We start from the raw sequence: 20,336 nt of genomic DNA on the forward strand, positions 1-20,336 counted from the left end.
ACACTGAAGTGCACAATTAGGATTCAGTTCTTTCTGCATAAAGAGGGGGGTAAACAAAGTATTCAAGAAAGAAAAGAAAAAAATACAATAGAGCATGTTTGTGATGACAGTAAATCAGGTTGGAAACGAGTCCTCAGGGTGGCCATTTCATATACATTTTTTAAAAAAGATGTAGTATGTAGCCTGGGCTGGCCTCTACCTCACTCTGTAGTTGAGGATGATGTTGAACTCCTGGTCCTTCTGTCTCCATCCTCCAAGTGCTAGCTTGGCTTTTGCTTTATAGTCATAGGAATAATAATCTATCCTAAAATGATTGCTGCAATTGCGGGCCATAGAAATAATAATCTATCCTAAAATGATTGCTGCACATGAGGGCACAGCCACAAGTGCTTGTAACCCACAGCAGCCATGAAGCTGACGAAGAAGGAGGAGCACACCTAGAAGCCAAAGTTCAAGGCTAGCCTGGGTTGCATAATACCCTGTCTCCCTACACACAGCAAAAGAAAAGGTGAATTCCCAAAGGTGACCTTGATCCCAAAGATGCAATTTTCATTGATGAATAGGTCATGAAGGAAGGAAGACTGGAATTATCAGGTAGAAGGGATTTTTGTTATTGTTCGTTTGTTTCTGAGATAGGGTCTCACTGTATAGCTCTGACTGGCCTTAGACTCACAGCGATCTGTCTGCCTCTTGCTGCTGGGATTGACGGCATGCAGTACCAGTCCTGGCTGGGTCCAGGCTTTGGTGTGTTGATTTTGAATTGAAATGGGGAAACCTACTACCTTCTTATTTGGTGTTAGAAATTGGGGATCACGAAGGAAAATCATAAGCATCAGGACAATTTGAGACTAAGGCTAACTGAGAGATATGGAGGTTGTAAGTGTTGAATGGTTGTAATTACAGGAATTCAGAAAGTTACTGAGATGCAAAGAGAAGAGGACAATCTGGAGACTTGAAAGTGAACATGTTAATGAATCGGGACAAGGAGCCTTGGGAAAGACTTAGCAAGAATTGGTTAGACAGATCCAGTAAATAAGGGTACCCAAAGCTGCAGCAAGGTGGGGGACTAAAGAACTCTGATTTGATGCATTTGTTAGGACTTTAGAAACTTGAGAATGGTTGCCCACAGAAGTTGCAACAAAAGACAGATTCCCAGAGATAAGTTCAAGGAACAGGGACCAGAGGTTCACTGTACACTCGCTAGTGTTGGTTTAGTTTGATTGGTTTTGAGACAGTGCTTCATTTTGTAGACCAGGCTAGCCTCAAACCCATAATCCTCCTGTCTAAGCTTTCTGGGTGCTGAAATGACAGGCATGTGCCACTCTACTTAGCTGAACTACATGCTATATACACTGTATAATGAAAGAGATAAAGGGAGAGAGGAGGGATAGCTAAAAATGTCAGGAGGGGAAGGGAGAGGAAGGGGAGGAAAGAAGACATCTTGTTTTGTAAAAGAAAGAGAAACTAATATTTTAGGTAGAGAGGAGGGAGCAAGTTGGGAAAGAATGTTGGAAGTATCTTATTCAGTGATCTTTGAAGAGATACCTGGCCATAGCAACTCTTATTAAAAAAAAAAACAAAACAAAACAGAAAACAAAACAAAGAAAAAACAGTACTGGATTGGGGCTTGCTTACCGTTTCAGAGATTCCATCTTTTGTCATTTAGAGGAGAGCACGGTGATGTGTAGGCAGGCTTGTTGCTAGAGAAGTAGCTGAGAGTCTACCTCTAGATCCACAAGCCATAAGAAGGAAGAGACACTGGGGCTGGCTTGGGCATTTGAAAACCCAAAGCTCCACCCCAGTGACACAACATGGCCACTGTTCCTCCCACAAGGCCATCCCTCTTAATTCCTCTCAAGTCATGCCCCACTCCCTGGTGGCCAAGCATTCAAATATATGAGCCTGTTGTGGGACCATTCACATTTAAACCACCACAGAAAGGCTTTTTAAAGATGGGTAGCTGGGGGTTGGGGATTTGGCTCAGCGGTAAAGCGCTTGCCTAGCAAGTGCAAGGCCCTGGGTTCGGTCCCCAGCTCCGGAAAAAAAGAAAAAAGGATGGGGTAGCTGGGCGTGCTCACACATAACAGCAGTCTCCACTAGGGAGAATGAGGCAAGGGGATCATTAGACCAAAGCCATCCTGGGCTACATAGTGAAACCCTGTTCAGTCAGTCTATGACTAATGGATTGGATGGGGTTCGTAGGGGAGCCTGAAGCCTGCTTAAAGCAGAATGTGTAGGTGGCTGTTGCTTGAGTTAAAGTTAAGGATGCCAGAAGTAGAACTGTTTCCAAATGCCCCTGATGATGAGCTGTTTCCAAGTGCACAGGAAGGAGCATATGGTATGTGGACGGGCCATTTCCTGCTGTTTTGCTTATTATTAACAGGACAATAAATTAATGAGTAAGTTTGTTGTGATTGGGAGCTGTCCAGGTATTCATAGCTCCGTTTTAAGTGCTACAAAACCAGAAAGAGTAACAGTCATGAGACCTGTTTTCTCTCATTAGAAAAAAACCTGGTACAGCCACCAGAGAATGATTTAAATCAAGGCAAACAGACAGACAAACAAACAGATCCTCCTGCAGATGATCTAGACCTGCAGGAAGCATAACTGTGGCTTAAAATGAGCTCGCACTTAAGAGAGTCTATAGGCACGACCATGAAAAATAATCAAACTTAAGACAGATGCAATAAATGACTCGCTAAGAGACTCAATCCCAGTACCACAGAATCCTTTCTCATGGATTAAATTTATCCTTGAGGTCAAAATGGAAGATGTTTTCGGTAGCATCTTTTAGGAAGATAAATCTTGAGGCAAAGGTAAACTAAATCGTTTGTTCAAGGCCACATGTACATGGCCGTCAGGACTTATTTCTAAGAAGTCTAACCCTTGACATAGGTCTCTGGTTCGATAATAACTTCTTAAACATAAAAGATGACCAAAGGTAACTGCTTTTGAGTGACTATAGTGACCTCAAAAGACTGGGTCACTCTGAGCAGATTTCCTCTGGCCTGCATCATATTAAGAGACATCAGAGGCCGGGCATTGTGACATACACCTTTAATCCCAGCACGAAGAGGCAGAGGCAGGTAGACCCCTGAATTCAAAGCCTGATCTACAGAGCAAGTCAGGACAATAGGGCTATATGGAGAAATGCTGTCTCAAAAATCCAGAGAGGGGTCGGGGGGACATTAGAAAATATCTGCCCACAGCAAAACAAAATACTAAGATGTTCAGTGGACAACTTTGAATCCACTTTGCTGTTCTACACTTCCCTGTAATCACTGACTCAGGCTCCTGCAGGCACTCTGAATTTTACCTCCTTTATGTAGAGGACTAAGGACGGTGCTGTTCCTAACCTTAGGAGGGCAGGTAAAGGGAAAGGTTAAGCAAGCATTGTGATTGAAGGCGGAGATTAGAGTTGTAGAGCCGGTCCAGGGAGCTCCTTTCCTTATAGTGCACTAAGGAGGTCTTGCACATTAGAAGTCTGAGGGCTGTGGGCACCAAAGACCAGTCCTTTCCAAGTACCCTTGTTGAAAACTGAGTGGAACCCATGCTGTGACACTATGCTCCAAGGCCAAAGGCAGAGCAAGTTTGTAGGCCTGAGCCAGTGGTATGAAGAGAGGATTAGGGGAATGAGAGGCCTACTTGGCAGGAATGAGGATGTTTACCGGCCTTGGATGCCTGCAGAGACAGGGTAAAGTGAGCATAGCTCCTTGTTTTCAGAATGGCCTTCTCCTTTTCCCATTAGGAAACAGGAAAGATGGGAATTAGGGTTGATGATGAGGCAGTAGTCCAGTAGCCTGTGTTCTCCAGTCTACCGTTTACCTCCGTTGAGTGCACGAATAGCTTAGGAAAACTCTTAGGAAGACAATTTTCCTTAGAAAACAAGAGCTGCTCCCCGCCAGTTCTGTCTAGCTGGGGTTTGGCATTCCTTGTGTCTCCCTAGTGAGGGGCCCTACTGCACTTGGAAATTGGATTCTTGTGTGTGTTTGTGATCAATTAGCATGGCCAACTTCATTTTGGGTTGGACAAAAAGAAATCTCAGATGGAAGTGATTACACTCCTAAAGCCTTGTATTTATAGAATGTGTTTTCCAGAAAGCTTGAAAACTAGCCCTGTGTGCGTGTCTCCATGTGCTTGGTAAGGGCAGCTTTCATGATGAGTGTCATTTGCCGTGTGGAGGTTGGAGAAGCTTTGCGAGTTGAAAAGGTCACATGGCATTTTCAGCAGAACTGTGAAGGAGTTACTCAGCTCCCATCCCCGGACCTTAGTGATTTTCAAACTGGGATCCAAAGATCAATCCCGGGAAAGCTGCATAAGATCATTCACGGAGTTCGAGTCTCCTGGACCTCTGCTAGAGAATCCGGTTTACTAGGCCTAGGTTAGACCCAGGGAACTGTTCTGTCTACATACTCCAAATACCTGACACCCACACTGCCCACCTTCTTCTCTTTCAGGAGTGCCTTTGACTGGAACATGCCTTATGTAATGTCTTTTTTTTTCCCCTTGATATTCCCTCTCTAACTTCCTCAGGCCTCCCAGCTCAGGCCAAGAAACATGCCGAGTCAGCCAGGAACACACTGCTGACCTGGAAGCGAAACACGACCTCAGACAAGGAGAAAAAGGAAATTCTGGAAACTCTGGTCATACTCTATTATACTCTGGGGATAGCCTGGCTCCTACAAAACCAATATCCTTTCTTTCTCAAGTGGATCTGGTGATCAAGGTTACAGACCACATGCCAGATGGGTCTGTAGCAGAGAGCATCATGGCAGGAGCGAGTACTGAAGCTGAACCACTTACCCCATAGCCAGGGAAACGATGAGGAACACAGAAGATGCTGGAGAGATGGCTCAGGGGTTAAGAACACTGGCTGTTCTTCCAAAGGCCCTGAGTTCAATTCCCAACAGCCACATGGTGGCTCACAACTTTCCATAAAAGGATCTGATGGCCCCTGCTGGCACTCAGGCGTACATGCAGACAGAGCACCCATACATATAAAAAAAGAAAGGGGAAGGCGCTGGACTCCCACTGTAGTGATCAAAACCTTCTGCCCATGACCAGACCCACCACCTCATGCAGGTTCTATTCTCTCCCAACAGTCACACTAGTGTCCAAGCTCGTGTCATGCAGACCTTTCAGGACACCACAGAGAGACATGATATCATTGTCTATCTCAAGAAACTTGTGGGTTTGGTCTTTGTGTGTATTCTCCCCACTTAGAAGGTGGTAAGAGACGTACAGTTCCTGAGTAATCTGGAGCATTCCGAGCTCAGCAGCCCCCATCTACACACCCACCTCTCTATCCGTTCTGCGGTCAGCTTGCTAGACGTGGTCTTCCGCTGTTAACACCCTTAGCGGGGAGAGGCTGAAATTCGGGAAATGGAAGGATGTTTGGGAATTAAGGGGATTTTCTTCCCTGTTATTTGCCTCTGGCCCCAAACCTGCTTTTCTTGGGTTTTTCTAAATGACCCAAAAAGTCCCTTGCCTCTCTTTTCCCACTATTATGAAACAATTTGGTTAAAATGAATAACTGTTGTCTGGCAGTTGATGTTGCTAAAGGAAATCTAGTAGAATTTAGTTTCTGTTCATTCCTGCAGACACTCACCACTCCAGACCTGGATTCAGGCAGCCACCATAGGAAACGCAGGCCTTGTTCCTTTCCAGAGAATTCTCCCTTCTTGATGACATACACACGGAGATGAGAGAATGCAGTGAAATGCCCATTTGCAAAGAGTGATTTGTCTTCCCAGGGGCCCCTTTTGTTAGCTTATAGGTTGCTATCTCTATATAAGAGCAGTTAGTGTACCCTTGACTGCTTCACTGGCAAACAGGCCTACATCCACCTGCAGAAAGCACAGAGAAATATGAAGGAACTGAAAGAATTAAACAACGGCAGCATTTATGAAATCCAAGTCTCGGATAAAGACCTAACCATTGCTTTGGGCAGGTAAGATCAACCATGAAGAAACAGAAACTTTCCTGAATGAGATCTGGGGTTCTTTCTGTTCTGTGGCCCGATAAAAGGGGCGGGGCATATATTCAGACCAAAAAAGCCCAGAGGTCAACTGAATAATAAAAGAGGTCACATTTATCAAGAAAAAGCTTCCTGGGAGTGGGACTTGATTTTAAAGTTATCTTTTTCTCATAGATTCTTTTTTACCCATTCATTCTAGGTTTAGCCTTAGTGTTAGATCCAGGTAACTTAGACAGTTTCCGTTCAACTGTAATAGTGGTTTCCTCAGAGGAACAGCAAGAGACCAAACTGGCTAAGCAGTTGGTATAAGGCAGTGTTTTTCCACCTACATGTCAGATATATACATTACAATTAATAAGAGAAACAGTATTACAGTTATGAAGTGGCAGTGAGGTAATTTTATGGCTAGAGGTCACCACGACATGAGGAACTATAGTAAAGGGTTGCAGCATTAAGGAAGCTGAGAATCATTGGTTTAAGGTAACTTGTACATATTAAATCTGTGATCTGAACACACACACACACACACACACACACACACACACACACACACTACATTGGGATTGATTACTTTTCTCAGTGGCCTCTTTTATCATCCAATGTGGCATCTTAACAGATAAGAAATGAACACTTAGGACATTTAATTGGAGACTATCAGAGCAATATACAGGCACACATATTTTGAAGAAAGCTGTGTTCTGTGTAGAAACAAAGCCCATGGGACTTGTTCAAGCCAGAACAAGACTTAAAACTGTTTTGAGTTAAGGATCCTCTGAGAATCGAGTATTTAGAGAGGAAAGTGGGCCCATCAGATTATCAGGGAAAAGAATAAGGAGAGTTTACTGTTCCCCAGATTTTTCAAATATCCTCACATCCTTGAAAGAAATCTCTTTCCAAAAACTATAAGTACTTGGCACGGTAGGACAGATGACCGAATGGTAAGTAAATGAAACCCAGGCGTCCCATCTGCCTCCTGTAAACACAAGTCCATAGGGTGGGCCATAGTTAGAATCTGGTGAATGTCTCCTGCTGTCATGGAGGACAGCACTCAAAGGTGCCTGCCCTGTGGGAAACAAAACTGTTTCCTCTTCACAGTCAATCCTAGTGTTTGCTTTGCTTATTCACAGCTCAATCTTTGAGTATCTGTTTGTGTACCTACTGTGAGAATGCCTCCTAGGCTTTTAACACATACCACACCCTGTTCTGAGTGCTCTGAAGCCCGTATTTCATTCAGTTGTTACAACCTATCAGAACAGGCATTCTTAATATTTTTATTTTACAGATAGGAAAATAAGGTACAGAAATATTAACTGAGGTGATAGAACAAGTTGAAGAGCTTGGCTTATCGCTGAAGCATCTGAATCCATAACATTATTATTATTATTATTATTATTATTATTATTATTATCCTTGCTCTTATGGATCAAATTATAGTAAAGACAATATCTAGTGGTGCCTTTCCCTATTGAAGGGTAGAGACAATAAGGCAAGGTCATTCGGACCAAACAACTTCCTAACATCTCTTTCAAGGCTCTTGGTGGGAGCCAAGCTTGATGTCTGAAGAACAAGAGAAACGCCTTTGGTCAAAAAGAATACTTTTCTGCTTGATAGAAGAGATGATTGTGACGAGGAATGGTCAGACAGCCTGCCAGTGCCCTTTGTCACTCACTCTCATGTTCAGGAGAAGACAAGTCTTTCTGAAATGGCTGGCTCATGGGCCTCTTGCTCTCTTTAGGTGGCAAATCACAAATATGCAACCCTGAGTTCTTTTTTTTTACTGGAACAAGATCTAACTCTGTTGCTCAGGCTGCCATCAAGTTTATAATAATCCTCCTGCTTCTGCCTTAAGAGTGCTAGAAATACAGGCATGGGCCATCATTTTTAGCCAAGAGTTTGGGAGGTTTACAAACCCAAAGGCTTTAAGCTCTAACAGCTAGCTTCATGGTTTTAGAAGCCAGTTGTTGGTAGGTCTAGTTGCTCTGGCAGAATCATATTGCTCTAGATTTGGAATCCCATCAACCTTCAATACATGGTAGTTCTTTTCCTGAGTCTCAGGAGCCAGGAACCTCAGCCTTAAAGCATTGATGGTTCTCTAGCTCTCCTTCGTGACCCAGGCTTGAAGGTCTTGCAGTAGCAGCTTTCAGAACCTCCTGCCTTCTCCAGTCTTAGCTCTCCAGTTCCTAACCTAGGCTGTGTTCTCTGGAACTCTTCAGAAACCTTTTCTGCTGATAGGTAGTCTCAGACTGAATATTACAGGGTCTTAGTGTCTTCTGTTGTGATAAAGAGAACAGATGGGTAATAAAAGACAATTCTGGAGAAGCCACTATTGGGGCCTAATTTTGCAGTCCAAGATAAGCCCTAGAGAGAAGCTTCAGACTGACCTGAAGAAAAGTGAAAAAATGGTCCATTTGTGAGCCAGAAGAGGTATGTGGCACGCTTGTGCACAGCTTCTAATTCCTTAGTCACAGCCTGACATGTATAACTGCTACTTATGCCAGTTATGAGTCTCCCATGTAAACCGATCACATGAGTAAGATATGTTCAGATTGTCAGACTCACATAGATGCACCCTATCCGGCACAAGCTTTGTCCCTGGGGCTGGTCTTCATGTACCTTCACTGAAGACTGTTATTAACATTACAAGATCCACAGTCTGTGCTTATGGGCAAATTATCCCACCTTAGGAATTTCCGAGTGACATTTTCCATTCATATTTTTATAAAAATTATACAAGAATAAAACATATCTGTGGGTTAAGCAAGTGGTGGTAGTCTGTGGGATCTTGTGGGCAAAATTCAGGATAATGGGAGTTTATTCACAGCAAGGGTGGGTTTTGAGCCAATTGTCCAGTTGATTGGTCTATGAAGACAAATTCTTTACTTCCTGGAATTAATTCCATGTGTGTCTGCAGAGTGAGTGACCTCTGTGTGACTTCCCACCTTCGTTTTTGTCTTGTAGAGCCTCCTTGGCTATGCACAGGATGCACCTGGCCCTGGCCTACTTTGAGAAGGCAATTTGCGGTGTTATCCTGGCCAAGGGTCATGACACATCAGATCTGATCAGTTTGTATGAAGAAATTGCTCAGATTGAGCAGCTGAGGAAGAACCACGAACAGGCCATCCAGTATCTGCAGCAGGTTGGTTCTTCGCCTGGGTGGTTCTGTTTGGCCTGGGCCCTGTTGCTTGTCATAACAAGGGATTAAGGTTGGGTCCTTATATGAACCCTAACATCTTGAGGGGCAGAATCGGTTTCACATTAGCCTCAAGTCTTCTCCAGTCCCATACAACAGCCTCAAACCTAAAAACCTGAGCAGGGATCCCTGACTCCAGTGAACATATATGTACTGTGAGATGAGCAGGAGATACACAGCCCGTCCTGGACCTGTTGTCTTGGCTAGTGCTGGGAGGAAATCAAGCTTAAGTCTACCCCAAGGGGGAGACATGTAGGAGCTGGCCTCAGAGAAGACAAAAGAGTAGACTGCTGAGACAGCTCGGGGGGTTGCCATGTAAGTCTGGTGACCAAAGTTTAATCCCTGGAACCCATTTGAAAGCAGAATGGGACAATAGGTTCCACAAAGTAGCCCTCTGGCCTCCACATGTATCTGTCTGTACATGTAGATTTGCACACACACACACACACACACACACACACACACACACACACACACACAAGAATAGTAATACTAATACATAAAATATTTTTTAAAACAACAGGGCTCTTTTAAATGAAAACCCATGCTAGTTTGTTACAATGTGTCAGTTGCCCTTTAAGGTCATTGCAGATGGTTCTGTCTCCAAGTCTGAGGTTAAGGTAACAACGGCGTATGTTACTTGGAGATAACTAACTGACAAATACTCAAACCAAAACCTAGGCCTAAATGTTGACCTTGCAATTGTGAAAACCATTTAAGGCATCGCCATTTAAAGTGCACTTGAAAGAGTTAGTGAAATTCACCTTTCTCTGCTGGATGAAAGGCTATAGTGTTGCCGGGAGCCTCAGAGAGCCTCACATGCTGGATTTGCTGCACCAGAAAAGTAGCTACACAGCCCTGCAGTCTATGTGAAAAGCCAGCTAGCAAAGAAGAGATGTGGCGAACAATCAGACAACCCAAGACGGTGAACACTAGGCAATGGGGAGAAACATTGGCACAGTGGTTCTTATCCTTCCTAATGCTGTGACCCTTTAATACAGTTCCTCTTGTTGTTGTGACCCCCAACTGTAAAATTGTTTCATTGCTACTTCCTAACTAATTTAGCTACCGTTATGAATCATAATGTAAATATCTAACATGCAGAATATCTGGTATGCAACCCCCTTGAAAGGGTTTGAGAAGTGCTGCATTAGAGGACTCTGTCCTGGTGCCAGAGTCACTGCCTGTGGAGAAAGGCATGAGCTTTGAATCTGAGGATCTCTTCAAAGTGTGGTCAAATCAGAATGAAGTAATCAACATCAATGTTTACAGGAACACCAAAAAATGAGTTCAAATTTATAGAATGTTTTTGACCATGTGCACCCAAGTATATATTTCTTTTAACCTACAAGCAAAGACCTTTAAAGTAGGGATTGTCATGTGATCTCATTTTTAAGGGTCAGAAGTGAAGCACAGAGTTAGCACTAATTCTGATAAAGTTATATGACTACCAAGTGGCCAAGCAGAGACTTGGACTCAGAGACTCTGACCCGGGAGCTCAGTGCTAAAGCTCATGTGCACACGTCGCTCTGCGGCCAGTGGGGTGAGAACAGTCCCTTTGGCACCTTGAAATAATTATGTGTTTGGCCGGTGACCTGCTATGCATGGGCGGCTCTTTCTTTGCTGCTAGCTGTGGGTCAGCTGTTCTCACTCTGCTTTCTAAGTGACAGTACTTGCCATTTAAACACAATATGAACAATACTAGTGATTATTATTTTATACTAATGGCTACTGAGTGCCAGGTGGTATCAAAAGCACTTTACATATATTAATAAATTTAGCATTTACAACAACTGTTTGTGACAAATACTGTTTCCATCATGTTTTTTCCCTATATTTGAAGAAGATAAGGGACCATCTGTATCACGGTAAGCAGCTGAGTAGCCTGGAGCTCTTTTTTTTTTTCCCCAAGGATTTATTTATTTCATGTATGAGTACACTGTCTCTGTCTTCAGACACACCAGAGGAGGGCATTAGGTCTCATTAGAGATGGTTGTGAGCCACCATGTGATTGCTGGGAATTGAACTCACGACCTCTGGAAGAGCAGTCAGTGCTCTTATCCACTGAGCCATCTCTCCAGCCCCAGGCCTGGAGCTCTTAGCCCCTCATCTTTTGGACTGTCTTTGACACTGAACTCTTGGAATGCTGAGCTAAGATCACAGCTCTCTTCTTCTGGGAAATGCAGTGGAGGTAATATGGCTGAGGTTTAGGTAGAACTAACCACATGATGGATAGTGCCCAGTAGTTACATAGGGTGCCTCCTTTAATGTTTCCTGAGCCCTAACCACCAAGAGGCACATACATTCCATCTGCATAAGAAGGCAAAATTACCTTTTCAAGAACCATAGTCGGAAGTGGCTGAGCTGGAACTCAGAGTCCACACTCATCCATGTTTAGCTGGGTTGGCTTCCAGTGAGCTAGCAAGTCTGATAGCTGCTGAAAAGGGCAATGAAAGACTGTCACTGGGCACTGAGCCTGTTGTCATGGTTTCCAGACTGTCACTGGGTACTGACTTTGTCATGGTTTCCAGACTGTCACTGGGCACTGACCTTGTCGTTTTTTTTCTCCCCAGGCCTATTCTATCAGTGTTTCTTCGTTTACTGAAGTCAGTCCCCAAACTGCTGAGGCGAGTGCTTTACTAGCAAAAGCTTATGCCATGTCCGGAGAATCCCAGCACAGGGGTAGGTGGAGGAGGTGGCATTGCGTTTATCGTCTTTTCCCAGTGACGTATGAGAAGCAAACTGACAAATTACCTTCATTTAAGTAAGAGTTTATACGTAGCCACTCTATGGAAGAAAGATAAAGCTGGTCTGATTCTGTACAAAAGAGATTCCGTAATTACACATGATCATACACCTGATAATGTCTTCTGGAATTAATTGAGCACCAGAACCAACAGTCTCCTGCATTCCCCCACGATGTCCACCACATTCACCTAAGTTCTAGAGATCACACACTGTAAGCATGGCGTCCCATAAGTCAAGCGAGGTAGCATGGAGTCCTCTCTCCCTGTGCTCAGCCTTAACTCCTTCCCTCTGACTTACAAGAGAGAAGGATGACAGAGTTAGAATTTTATTGATCTGTATTCAAAGATAATGTACCAGGATTTCTAGAGAAAGCTAAGTATTTAATGGATCCTCCAGCAAGGTTCCTCTGTCCAGCAAGGTTGGGGGCATGGTGGAACTGGAGAGACAGCTGAATTGGTGTGGGATGACTTGTGGCCTGGGCAGCCTAATGGGCACGGGGGTCTGTGGTTAAAGGAACTCTGTCCTGTCTTGGCTCCAGAGAGGACAGTGGGGTCTGTCCTGTCAGAGGAATGTGGGATTTGTGGAAAACGTGACATGTTAAATGCCTTTCCCTTCTGCTGATGCAGTGATCCCTGCTGCTGTACAGTGGGGACCAGGGGAGGAAGAGAGCCAGGACTGCAGAGCAAGTCTGCGTATTATTTTTCTCCTTTTGTTTTCTTACGCTACTAAAAAAATCTTTAATTTTTCAGTTTGAAATCTCGTATTTTTTTCTCAACACTGAATTTTCATTGAAGATTTTCTGAGTCAGAGTTTTCCAACTAATAATTTTCTCCTCCTAAGATTTATGCATGCGAGATAATAGACACATTCCACTTACAAAAGATTTTCACAATTTGCAATTATAAGAAATATAATATATTTGTAAATGTGTGAAATACTTAGCCTTTTATATGAGAAAAACTTCAGTTCTGAGACAACTTACGTTTTTCTCAATTTTTTAATTAAAAATGAACATTTATTTATTTCCTCTGTGTGTGTGTGTGTGCGCGCGCGCGCGCGTGCGCGCACGCGCGCATGCTCATACTAGTGCATAGCTTGCTTGCATAAATGATTGCACATGTGACTGCCATGGTATACATGTGAAAATCATAGGACAACATGAGTCAGTCCTTTTTTTATACCGTTTGAGACCTGGGGGTTGAACTCAGTTCACAGGGCTTGGAAGCAAGCTCCTTTGCCCCCAAGCCATCTTGCCAGCCTCCTATACACTTATTTTTAATATTAAATAAAAGGATGTAAAAAATGTACATTGGGGGAAAAATCAGTCTTTTCAAAATAACGTGCTAGAAAAACTGGATTAGCACATGTAAAAGCATGTGAAACAATCCTATCTCTTATCCTGTAAGAAAACCAACTCCAAATTTGATCACCAAACACCTTAATACAAGACGAAACTTTCAAACTGATCAAGGAATAAGTAGGGAAAACACTTCAGGATATTGGCGTTGTGAGCACTTTTGGAGTGTGGATCCAGTCGCTCAGGAAACAGCACCAACAAATGGCAAACAAGATTTCATCGAATTGAAACGCTGCAGAGCAAACGGAAAGATTGAAGAGGCAGCCTATGTTTGCTAGCTCTACAACGTATGGGGTTAATATCTACACTATAAAGGGAACTGGAAAAAAAAAGACAAACCCAAACAACTAAATCCTAAGTGAGATAATAAAATGAGAAGCAGATCTTGGAACGATAAATACAGATGACAGTGCGTGCTGGCTGCATGGCAATGAGGAGAGCTACCTTCCGATTGGGCATTGAATAAGGTTCAACACCAGTAGCAGTCAGAGATGTGCACACAGAGTCTGAATTGAGATTCCTTCACCTCCATCAGAAGTCACATGAAAGCAGGCTGTGTTTAAACCCCAGGAAAACCAGAAAAGCTTTAAAATGTATATCATCAAGCCTTAGAACTAAGTAAATTAAACTCCAGCTAGATTACAAATAAAATTTTTGATGGATAAAACTTTATAATAAGTATAGGTTCTAGAAATAGAAGGAATTAAAATTAAACTCTGAGGAGGGACTTTCTAAGCACATGTATACAATGAAAGAAATTGAAAATTTTAATTACAAAAAGATCTAACACCTTAACAGGCAAACAGACAAGAGCAAATGCTGACGAGGATGTGGACAAGAACCGTGCTGCTGGGGATTAAATAGAGACTTGCACACAGGTATTTATGCCAGACCTATTCATATACCCATATTCAACAGTTAAGCTATGAAGCAGTCTAGATGTCCATTGACAAGAACACAAAATTCATATACAATGGAACGTTTTCAGCCATAAAGAAGAATGAAGTTATGTGCGGAATAGTAGATATAACCGGAGATCATTGTATTTTGTGAATTAAATCAATATCAGAAAGACAAATTTTATGTTTTCTCTTATAGATTCATAAAATATGTACTAGTACATGAAAAGTAAAAAACAAAAGTGTCTAAGAAAACAAAGGGGATGGTTGGAGAGGGTGCAGGGTTCAATGGGGAGGGGAGAGAGCCGGACACAAGCTACAGGTCTCATTGCTGTGATAAATCACCTGCCGGAAGAGGCCGGAAGAAGAGTTTATGTGGGCGCACAGTTTTGAAGTGTGTACCATCCTAGCAGAGGATATGTGTGGCCATGGCAGCAAGACCCAGAGGCAGCTGGTGTCTGCTGCATCTGTAGTCAGGAGGCAGGGGGCTGACGGAGGCCTGTGCTCAGCATCCCTTATTTTAATTGACCCTGGACCCCAGCCCTCAGAGTGACACTGGCCATATTTAGAGCAGGCCTTCTCATAGCAGTTAGCCTGGTCTAAATGATTCCTCACAGATTTGTCCAGAGATTTGTTCCCATGGTGATTCTAAATCACATAAACAACAATCAAGGTGAACACCATATGAGGCTTTATGGGTGGGAAGGATATGCACAAAGTACATTATAGATGTGCACGAAACTCTTATTTAACCCAGTACAATAAAGTCTTTAAAATATTTAAAAATTGTATAGTTGAGTCTTTTTTAATTAGACATTTTATTTATTTACATTTCAAATGTTATCCCCTTTCAGGGTTTCCCCTCTGGAAACCCCATATCCTACCTCCCCCTGCTTCTATAAGGGTGTTCCCCCACTCATCTACCCACTCCCACCTCCCCGCCCTGGCATTCCCCTATACTAGGGCATCGAGCCTCCCCAGGACCAAGGGCCATTCCTCCCATTGATGTCCAACAAGGCCATCCTATGCAATATATGTGGCTGGAGCCATGGACTTGTTGGTGGTTTAGACCCAGGAAGCTCTGGGGTATCTGGTTGGTTGATATTGTTGTTCTTCCTATGGGGATGCAAACCCCCTCAGTTACCTCAGTCCTTTCTCTAGTTCCTCCATTGGGATCTGCCTCTGTATTTGTCAGGTTCTGGTAGAGTGTCTCAAAAGACAGCTAACTATATCAGGCTCCTGTTAGCAAGCACTTCTTGGCATCCACAATAGTATCTTGGGTTTGGTGTCTGTGTATGGGCTGGATCCCCAGGTAGGGCAGTCTCTGGATGGCCTTTCCTTCAGTCTCTGATTCACACTTTGTCTCTATATTTCCTCTCTTTAGTATTTTCTTCTCCCTTCTAAGAAGGACTGAAGTATCCATGCTCTGGTCTTCCTTCTTCTTGAGCTTCTTGTGGTCTGAATTGTATCTTGGGTATTCCAAGCTTTTGGGCTAATATCCACTTATCAGTGAGTACACGCCATGTGTTCATTTATGACTGGGTTACCTCACTCAGGATGATATTTTCTAATTCCATCCATTTGCTTAAGAATTTGATGAAGTCATTTTTTTTTTGTTCCTTTTTTCGGAGCTGGGGACCAAACCCAGGGCCTTGCGCTTCCTAGGCAAGCGCTCTACCACTGAGCTAAATCCCCAACCCCGAAGTCATTGTTTTTAATAGCTGAGTAGTACTCCATTGTGTAAATGTACCACATTTTCTGTATCCATTCCTCTGTTGAAGGACATCTGGGTTCGTTCCAGCTTCTGACTACTATAAATAAGGCTGCTATGAACATAGTGGAGCATGTGTCCTTGGTATATGTTGGAGCATCTACCCAAAAGATAGTATAGCTGGGTTCTCAGGTAGTACTATGTCCAAAGGAACTGCCAGACTGATTTCCAGAGTGGTTGTACCAGTTTGAAATCTCACCAACACTGGAGGAGTGTTCCTCTTTCTCCACATCCTCACCAACATCTGCTGTCACTTGAGTTCTTGATCTTAGCCATTCTGACTGGTGTGAGGTGGAATCTCAGGGTTATTTTGATTTGCATTTCCCTGATGACTAAAGATACTGACATTACTTTTCAAGTTTCTGAGATATTTGGTATTCCTCCATTGAAAATTCTTTCTTTAGCTCTGTACTCCATTTTTTAATTCTATCTCTTTAGATCACTGGAGTCTAACCTCTTGAGTTCTTTGTATATATTGGATATTAGCCCTCTATCGGATGTAGGATTGGTAAAGATCTTTTCCCAATCTGTTGGTTGCCGTTTGGTCCTAATGACAGTGCCCTTTGCCTTACAGAAGCATTGCAATTTTATGAGGTTCCATTTGTTGATTCTTTGTTTGTTTGTTTGTTTTCCGGAGCTGAGGACCGAACCCAGGGCCTTGTGCTTTACCAGGGCAAGCGCTCTACCACTGAGCTAAATCCCCATCCCCTTCTTTTTTTTGTTTTTTTGTTTTTCTTTTCTTTTTTATGATTCTTGATCTTAGAGCATAAGCCATTGATATTCTCTTCAGGAAATTTCCCGCTGTGCCCTTGTGTTCGAGGCTCTTCCCTTCTCTCTCTGTTATTAGTTTGAGTGCATCTGGTTTTATGTGGAGGTCCTTGATCCAGTTGGACTTGAGCTTTGTACAGAGGAATAAAAATGGGTTGATTTGCATTCTTCTACATGCTGACCTCCAGTTGACCCAGCATCATTTGTTGAAAAATGCTCTTTTCCCCACTGGATCATTTTAGCTCCTTTGTCAAAGATCAAGTGGCCATAGATGTGTGGGTTCATTTCTGGGTCTTCAATTCTATTCCATTGTTCTCCCTGCCTGTCTCTGTACCATTCACTTTTTATCACTATTGTTCTCTAATACAGCTTGAGGTCAGGGATGATAATTCCCCCAGAAGTTCTTTTATTGTTGAGAGTAGTTCTTGATATCCTGGGTTTTTTGTTATTCCAAATGAATTTGCAAATTGTTTTTTCGAACTCTATGAAGAATTGAGATGGAATTTTGATGGGGATTGCATTGAATCTGTAGATTGCTTTTGGCAAGATGGCCATCTTTACTGTATTAATCCTACCAATCCACGAGCATGGGAGATCTTTCCATCTTCTGAGATCTTCAATTTCTTTCTTCAGAGGCTTGAAGTTCTTGTCATATAGATCTTTCACTCACTTGGTTAGAGTCACACTAAAGTATTTTATACTATTTGTGACTCTTGTAAAGGGTGCTGCTTCCCTAATTTCTTTCTCAGCCTGCTTATCCTTTGAGTAAAGGAAGGCTATTGATTTGTTTGAGTTAATTTTATATCGAGCCACTTTGCTGACGTTGTTTATCAGCTGTAAGAGTTCTTTGGTGGAAGTTTTGTGGTAACTTAAGTATACTATCATATCATCTGCAAATAGTGATATTTTGACTTATTTCTTTCCATTTTGTATCTGTTTGACCTCCTTTGGTCGTCTAATTGCTCTGGCTAGGACTTCAAGTACTATATGGAAAAAGTAAAGGGAGAGAGTGAAGCCTTATCTAGTCCCTGATTTTAGTGGGATTGCTTCAAGTTTCTATCCATTTAGTTTGATGTTGGCTACTGGTTTACTGTATATTACTTTTGTGTTTGGATCTTTTTTTTTTTTCTTCTTTTTCGGAGCTGGGGACCGAACCCAGGGCCTTGCGCTTGCTAGGCAAGCGCTCTACCACTGAGCTAAATCCCCAACCCTGTATATTACTTTTTACTATGTTTAGTAATGGGCTTTGAATTCCTGGTCTTTCCAAAACTTTTATCATGAAGGGGTGTTGAATATTGTCAAATGCTTTCTCAGCATCTAATGAGATGATCATGTGGTTTTTTTCTTTGAGTTTATTTATATAGTGGATTACATTGATGGATTTCTATATATTGAACCATCCCTGCATCCCTGGGATGAAGCCTACTTGATCATGATGGGTGAGCGTTTTGATGTGTTCTTGGATTCACTTTGCAAGAATTATATTGAGTATTTTTACATCGATATTCATAAGTGAAATTGGTCTGAAGTTCTCTTTCTTTGTTGGGTCTTTGTGTGGTTTAGGTATGAGCATAATTGTGGCTTCATAGAACAAATTGGTTAGTGCTCCTTCTGTTTCTATTTTGTGGAATAGTTTGGACAGTATTGGTATTAGGTCTTCTATGAAGGTCTGATAGAATTCTGAACTAAACCCATCTGGTCTTGGGCTTTTTTGTTTTGGGAGACTTTTAATAACTGCTTCTATTTCTTTAGGAGTTATGGGGTTGTTTAGATGATTAATCTGATCCTGATTTAATTTTGGTACCTGGTATCTGTCTAGAAAATTGTCCATTTCATCCAGATTTTCCAGTTTCTAATAATTTTTTGGATTCCCTCAGTTTATGTTGTTATGTCTCCCTTTTCATTTTTGATTTGTTAATTTGGATAGTCTCTCTCTGCCCTCTGGTTAGTTTGGCTAAGGGTTTATCTATCTTGTTGATTTTCTCAAAGAACCAACTCCTGGTTGTGTTGATTCTCTGTATAGTTCTTTGTGTTTCTGCTTGGTTGATTTCAGCCCTGAGTTTGATTATTTCCTGCCGTCTACTCCACCTGGGTGTATTTGCTTCTTTTTGTTCTAGAGCTTTCAGGTGTGCTGTCAAGTTGCTAGTGTATGCTCTGTCCAGTTTCTTTTTAAAGACACTCAGAACTATGAATTTTCCTCTTAGCACTCCTTTCACTATGTCCCATAAGTTTGAGTATGCTGTGCCTTCATTTTTATTAAATTCTAAAAAGTCTTTATTTCTTCCTTGACCAAGATGTCATTAAGTAGAGCGTTATTCAGCTTTGAGGTGTATGTGGGCTTTCTGTCATTTTTGTTGTTGAAGACCAGCCTTAGTCCATGGTAATCTGATAGAATGCATGGTATTATTTCAATCTTCCTGTATCTGTTGAGGCCTGTTTTGTGACCAATTACATGGTCAATTTTGGAGAAGATACTATGAGATAAAATGAAGATTCTTTCATTTTAGGATGAAATGTTATATATATGTGTGTGTGTGTATGTGTGTGTGTGTGTGTGTGTGTGTGTGTGTGTTAAATCCATTTGGTTCATAACTTTTGTTAGTTTCACTGTGTCTCTGTTTAGTTTCGGTTTCCATGATCTGTCCATTGATGAGAGTGGGGTGTTGAAGTCTCCCATTATTATTGTGTGAGGTACAGTGTGTGCTTTGATCTTTAGTAACAATTCTTTTATTAATGTGGGTGCCCTTGCATTTAGAGCATAGATGTTCAGAATTGAGAGTTCATATTGTAGATTTTTCTTTTAATGAATATGAAGTGTCCTTCCTTACCTTTTTTGATAACTTTTGGTTGAATGGCAATTTTATTCGATATTAGAACGGCTATTCTAGTTTGTTTCTTGGGACAATTTGCTTGGAAAAATTTCCCCAGCCTTTTACTCTGAGGTAGTGTCTGTCTTTGTCAATGAGGTGCATTTCCTATATGCAACAGAATGCTGGGTCCTCTTTAAATATCCAGTCTGTTAGTCTATGTCTTTTTATTGGGGAATTGAGTCCATTGATGTTAAGAGATATTAAGGAAAAATGATTGTTGCTTCCTGCTATTTTTGTTGTTAGAGGTGGAATTATGTTTGTGTGGATATCTTCTTTTGGGTTCTTAGAAAGAAGATTATTTCCTGCTCTTTCTAGCATGTAGTTTCACTCCTTGTGTTGGAGTTTTCCATCTATTTTCCTTTGTAGGACTGTCTTTGTGTAAAGATATTGTATAAATTTGACTTTGTCATGGAATATCTTGGTTTCTCCATCTATATTAATTTAGTGTTTTGTTGGTATAGTAGTCTGGTCTGGCATTTATGGCCTCTTAGGGTCTGTATGACATTTGCCCAGGATCTTCTGGATTTTAGAGTCTCTAGTGAGAAGTCTGGTGTAACTCTGATAGGTCTGCTTTACTGCTTTTAATATTTTTTCTGTGTTTTATGCTTTTGGTGTTTTGATTATTATGTGACAGGAGGAATTTCTTTTCTGGTCCAATCTAGTTGCAGTTCTGTAGGCTTCTTGTGTATTCATGCTCATCTCTTTCTTTAGGTTAGAGAAGTTTTCTTCTATGATTTTGTTGAAGATCTTTACTGG

The 20,336-nt window shown here is 42.0% G+C and overlaps 1 protein-coding gene across 1 annotated transcript in view; it reads left to right on the forward strand.

Moving 5' to 3' along the window:
* Ttc23l (tetratricopeptide repeat domain 23 like) overlaps positions 1–20,336 on the forward strand; it is a 63,431-nt gene that overhangs the window by 21,170 nt on the left and 21,925 nt on the right. The window contains exons 5-8 of the mRNA XM_032897026.1: positions 4,534–4,690; positions 5,825–5,950; positions 8,936–9,113; positions 11,741–11,849. Coding sequence (XP_032752917.1) covers positions 4,534–4,690; positions 5,825–5,950; positions 8,936–9,113; positions 11,741–11,849 — 570 coding nt within the window. The remainder of the gene's footprint in view (positions 1–4,533; positions 4,691–5,824; positions 5,951–8,935; positions 9,114–11,740; positions 11,850–20,336) is intronic.

The sequence above is a fragment of the Rattus rattus genome, chromosome 3 (genome assembly GCF_011064425.1).
Source record: "Rattus rattus isolate New Zealand chromosome 3, Rrattus_CSIRO_v1, whole genome shotgun sequence".
NCBI lineage: Eukaryota > Metazoa > Chordata > Mammalia > Rodentia > Muridae > Rattus > Rattus rattus.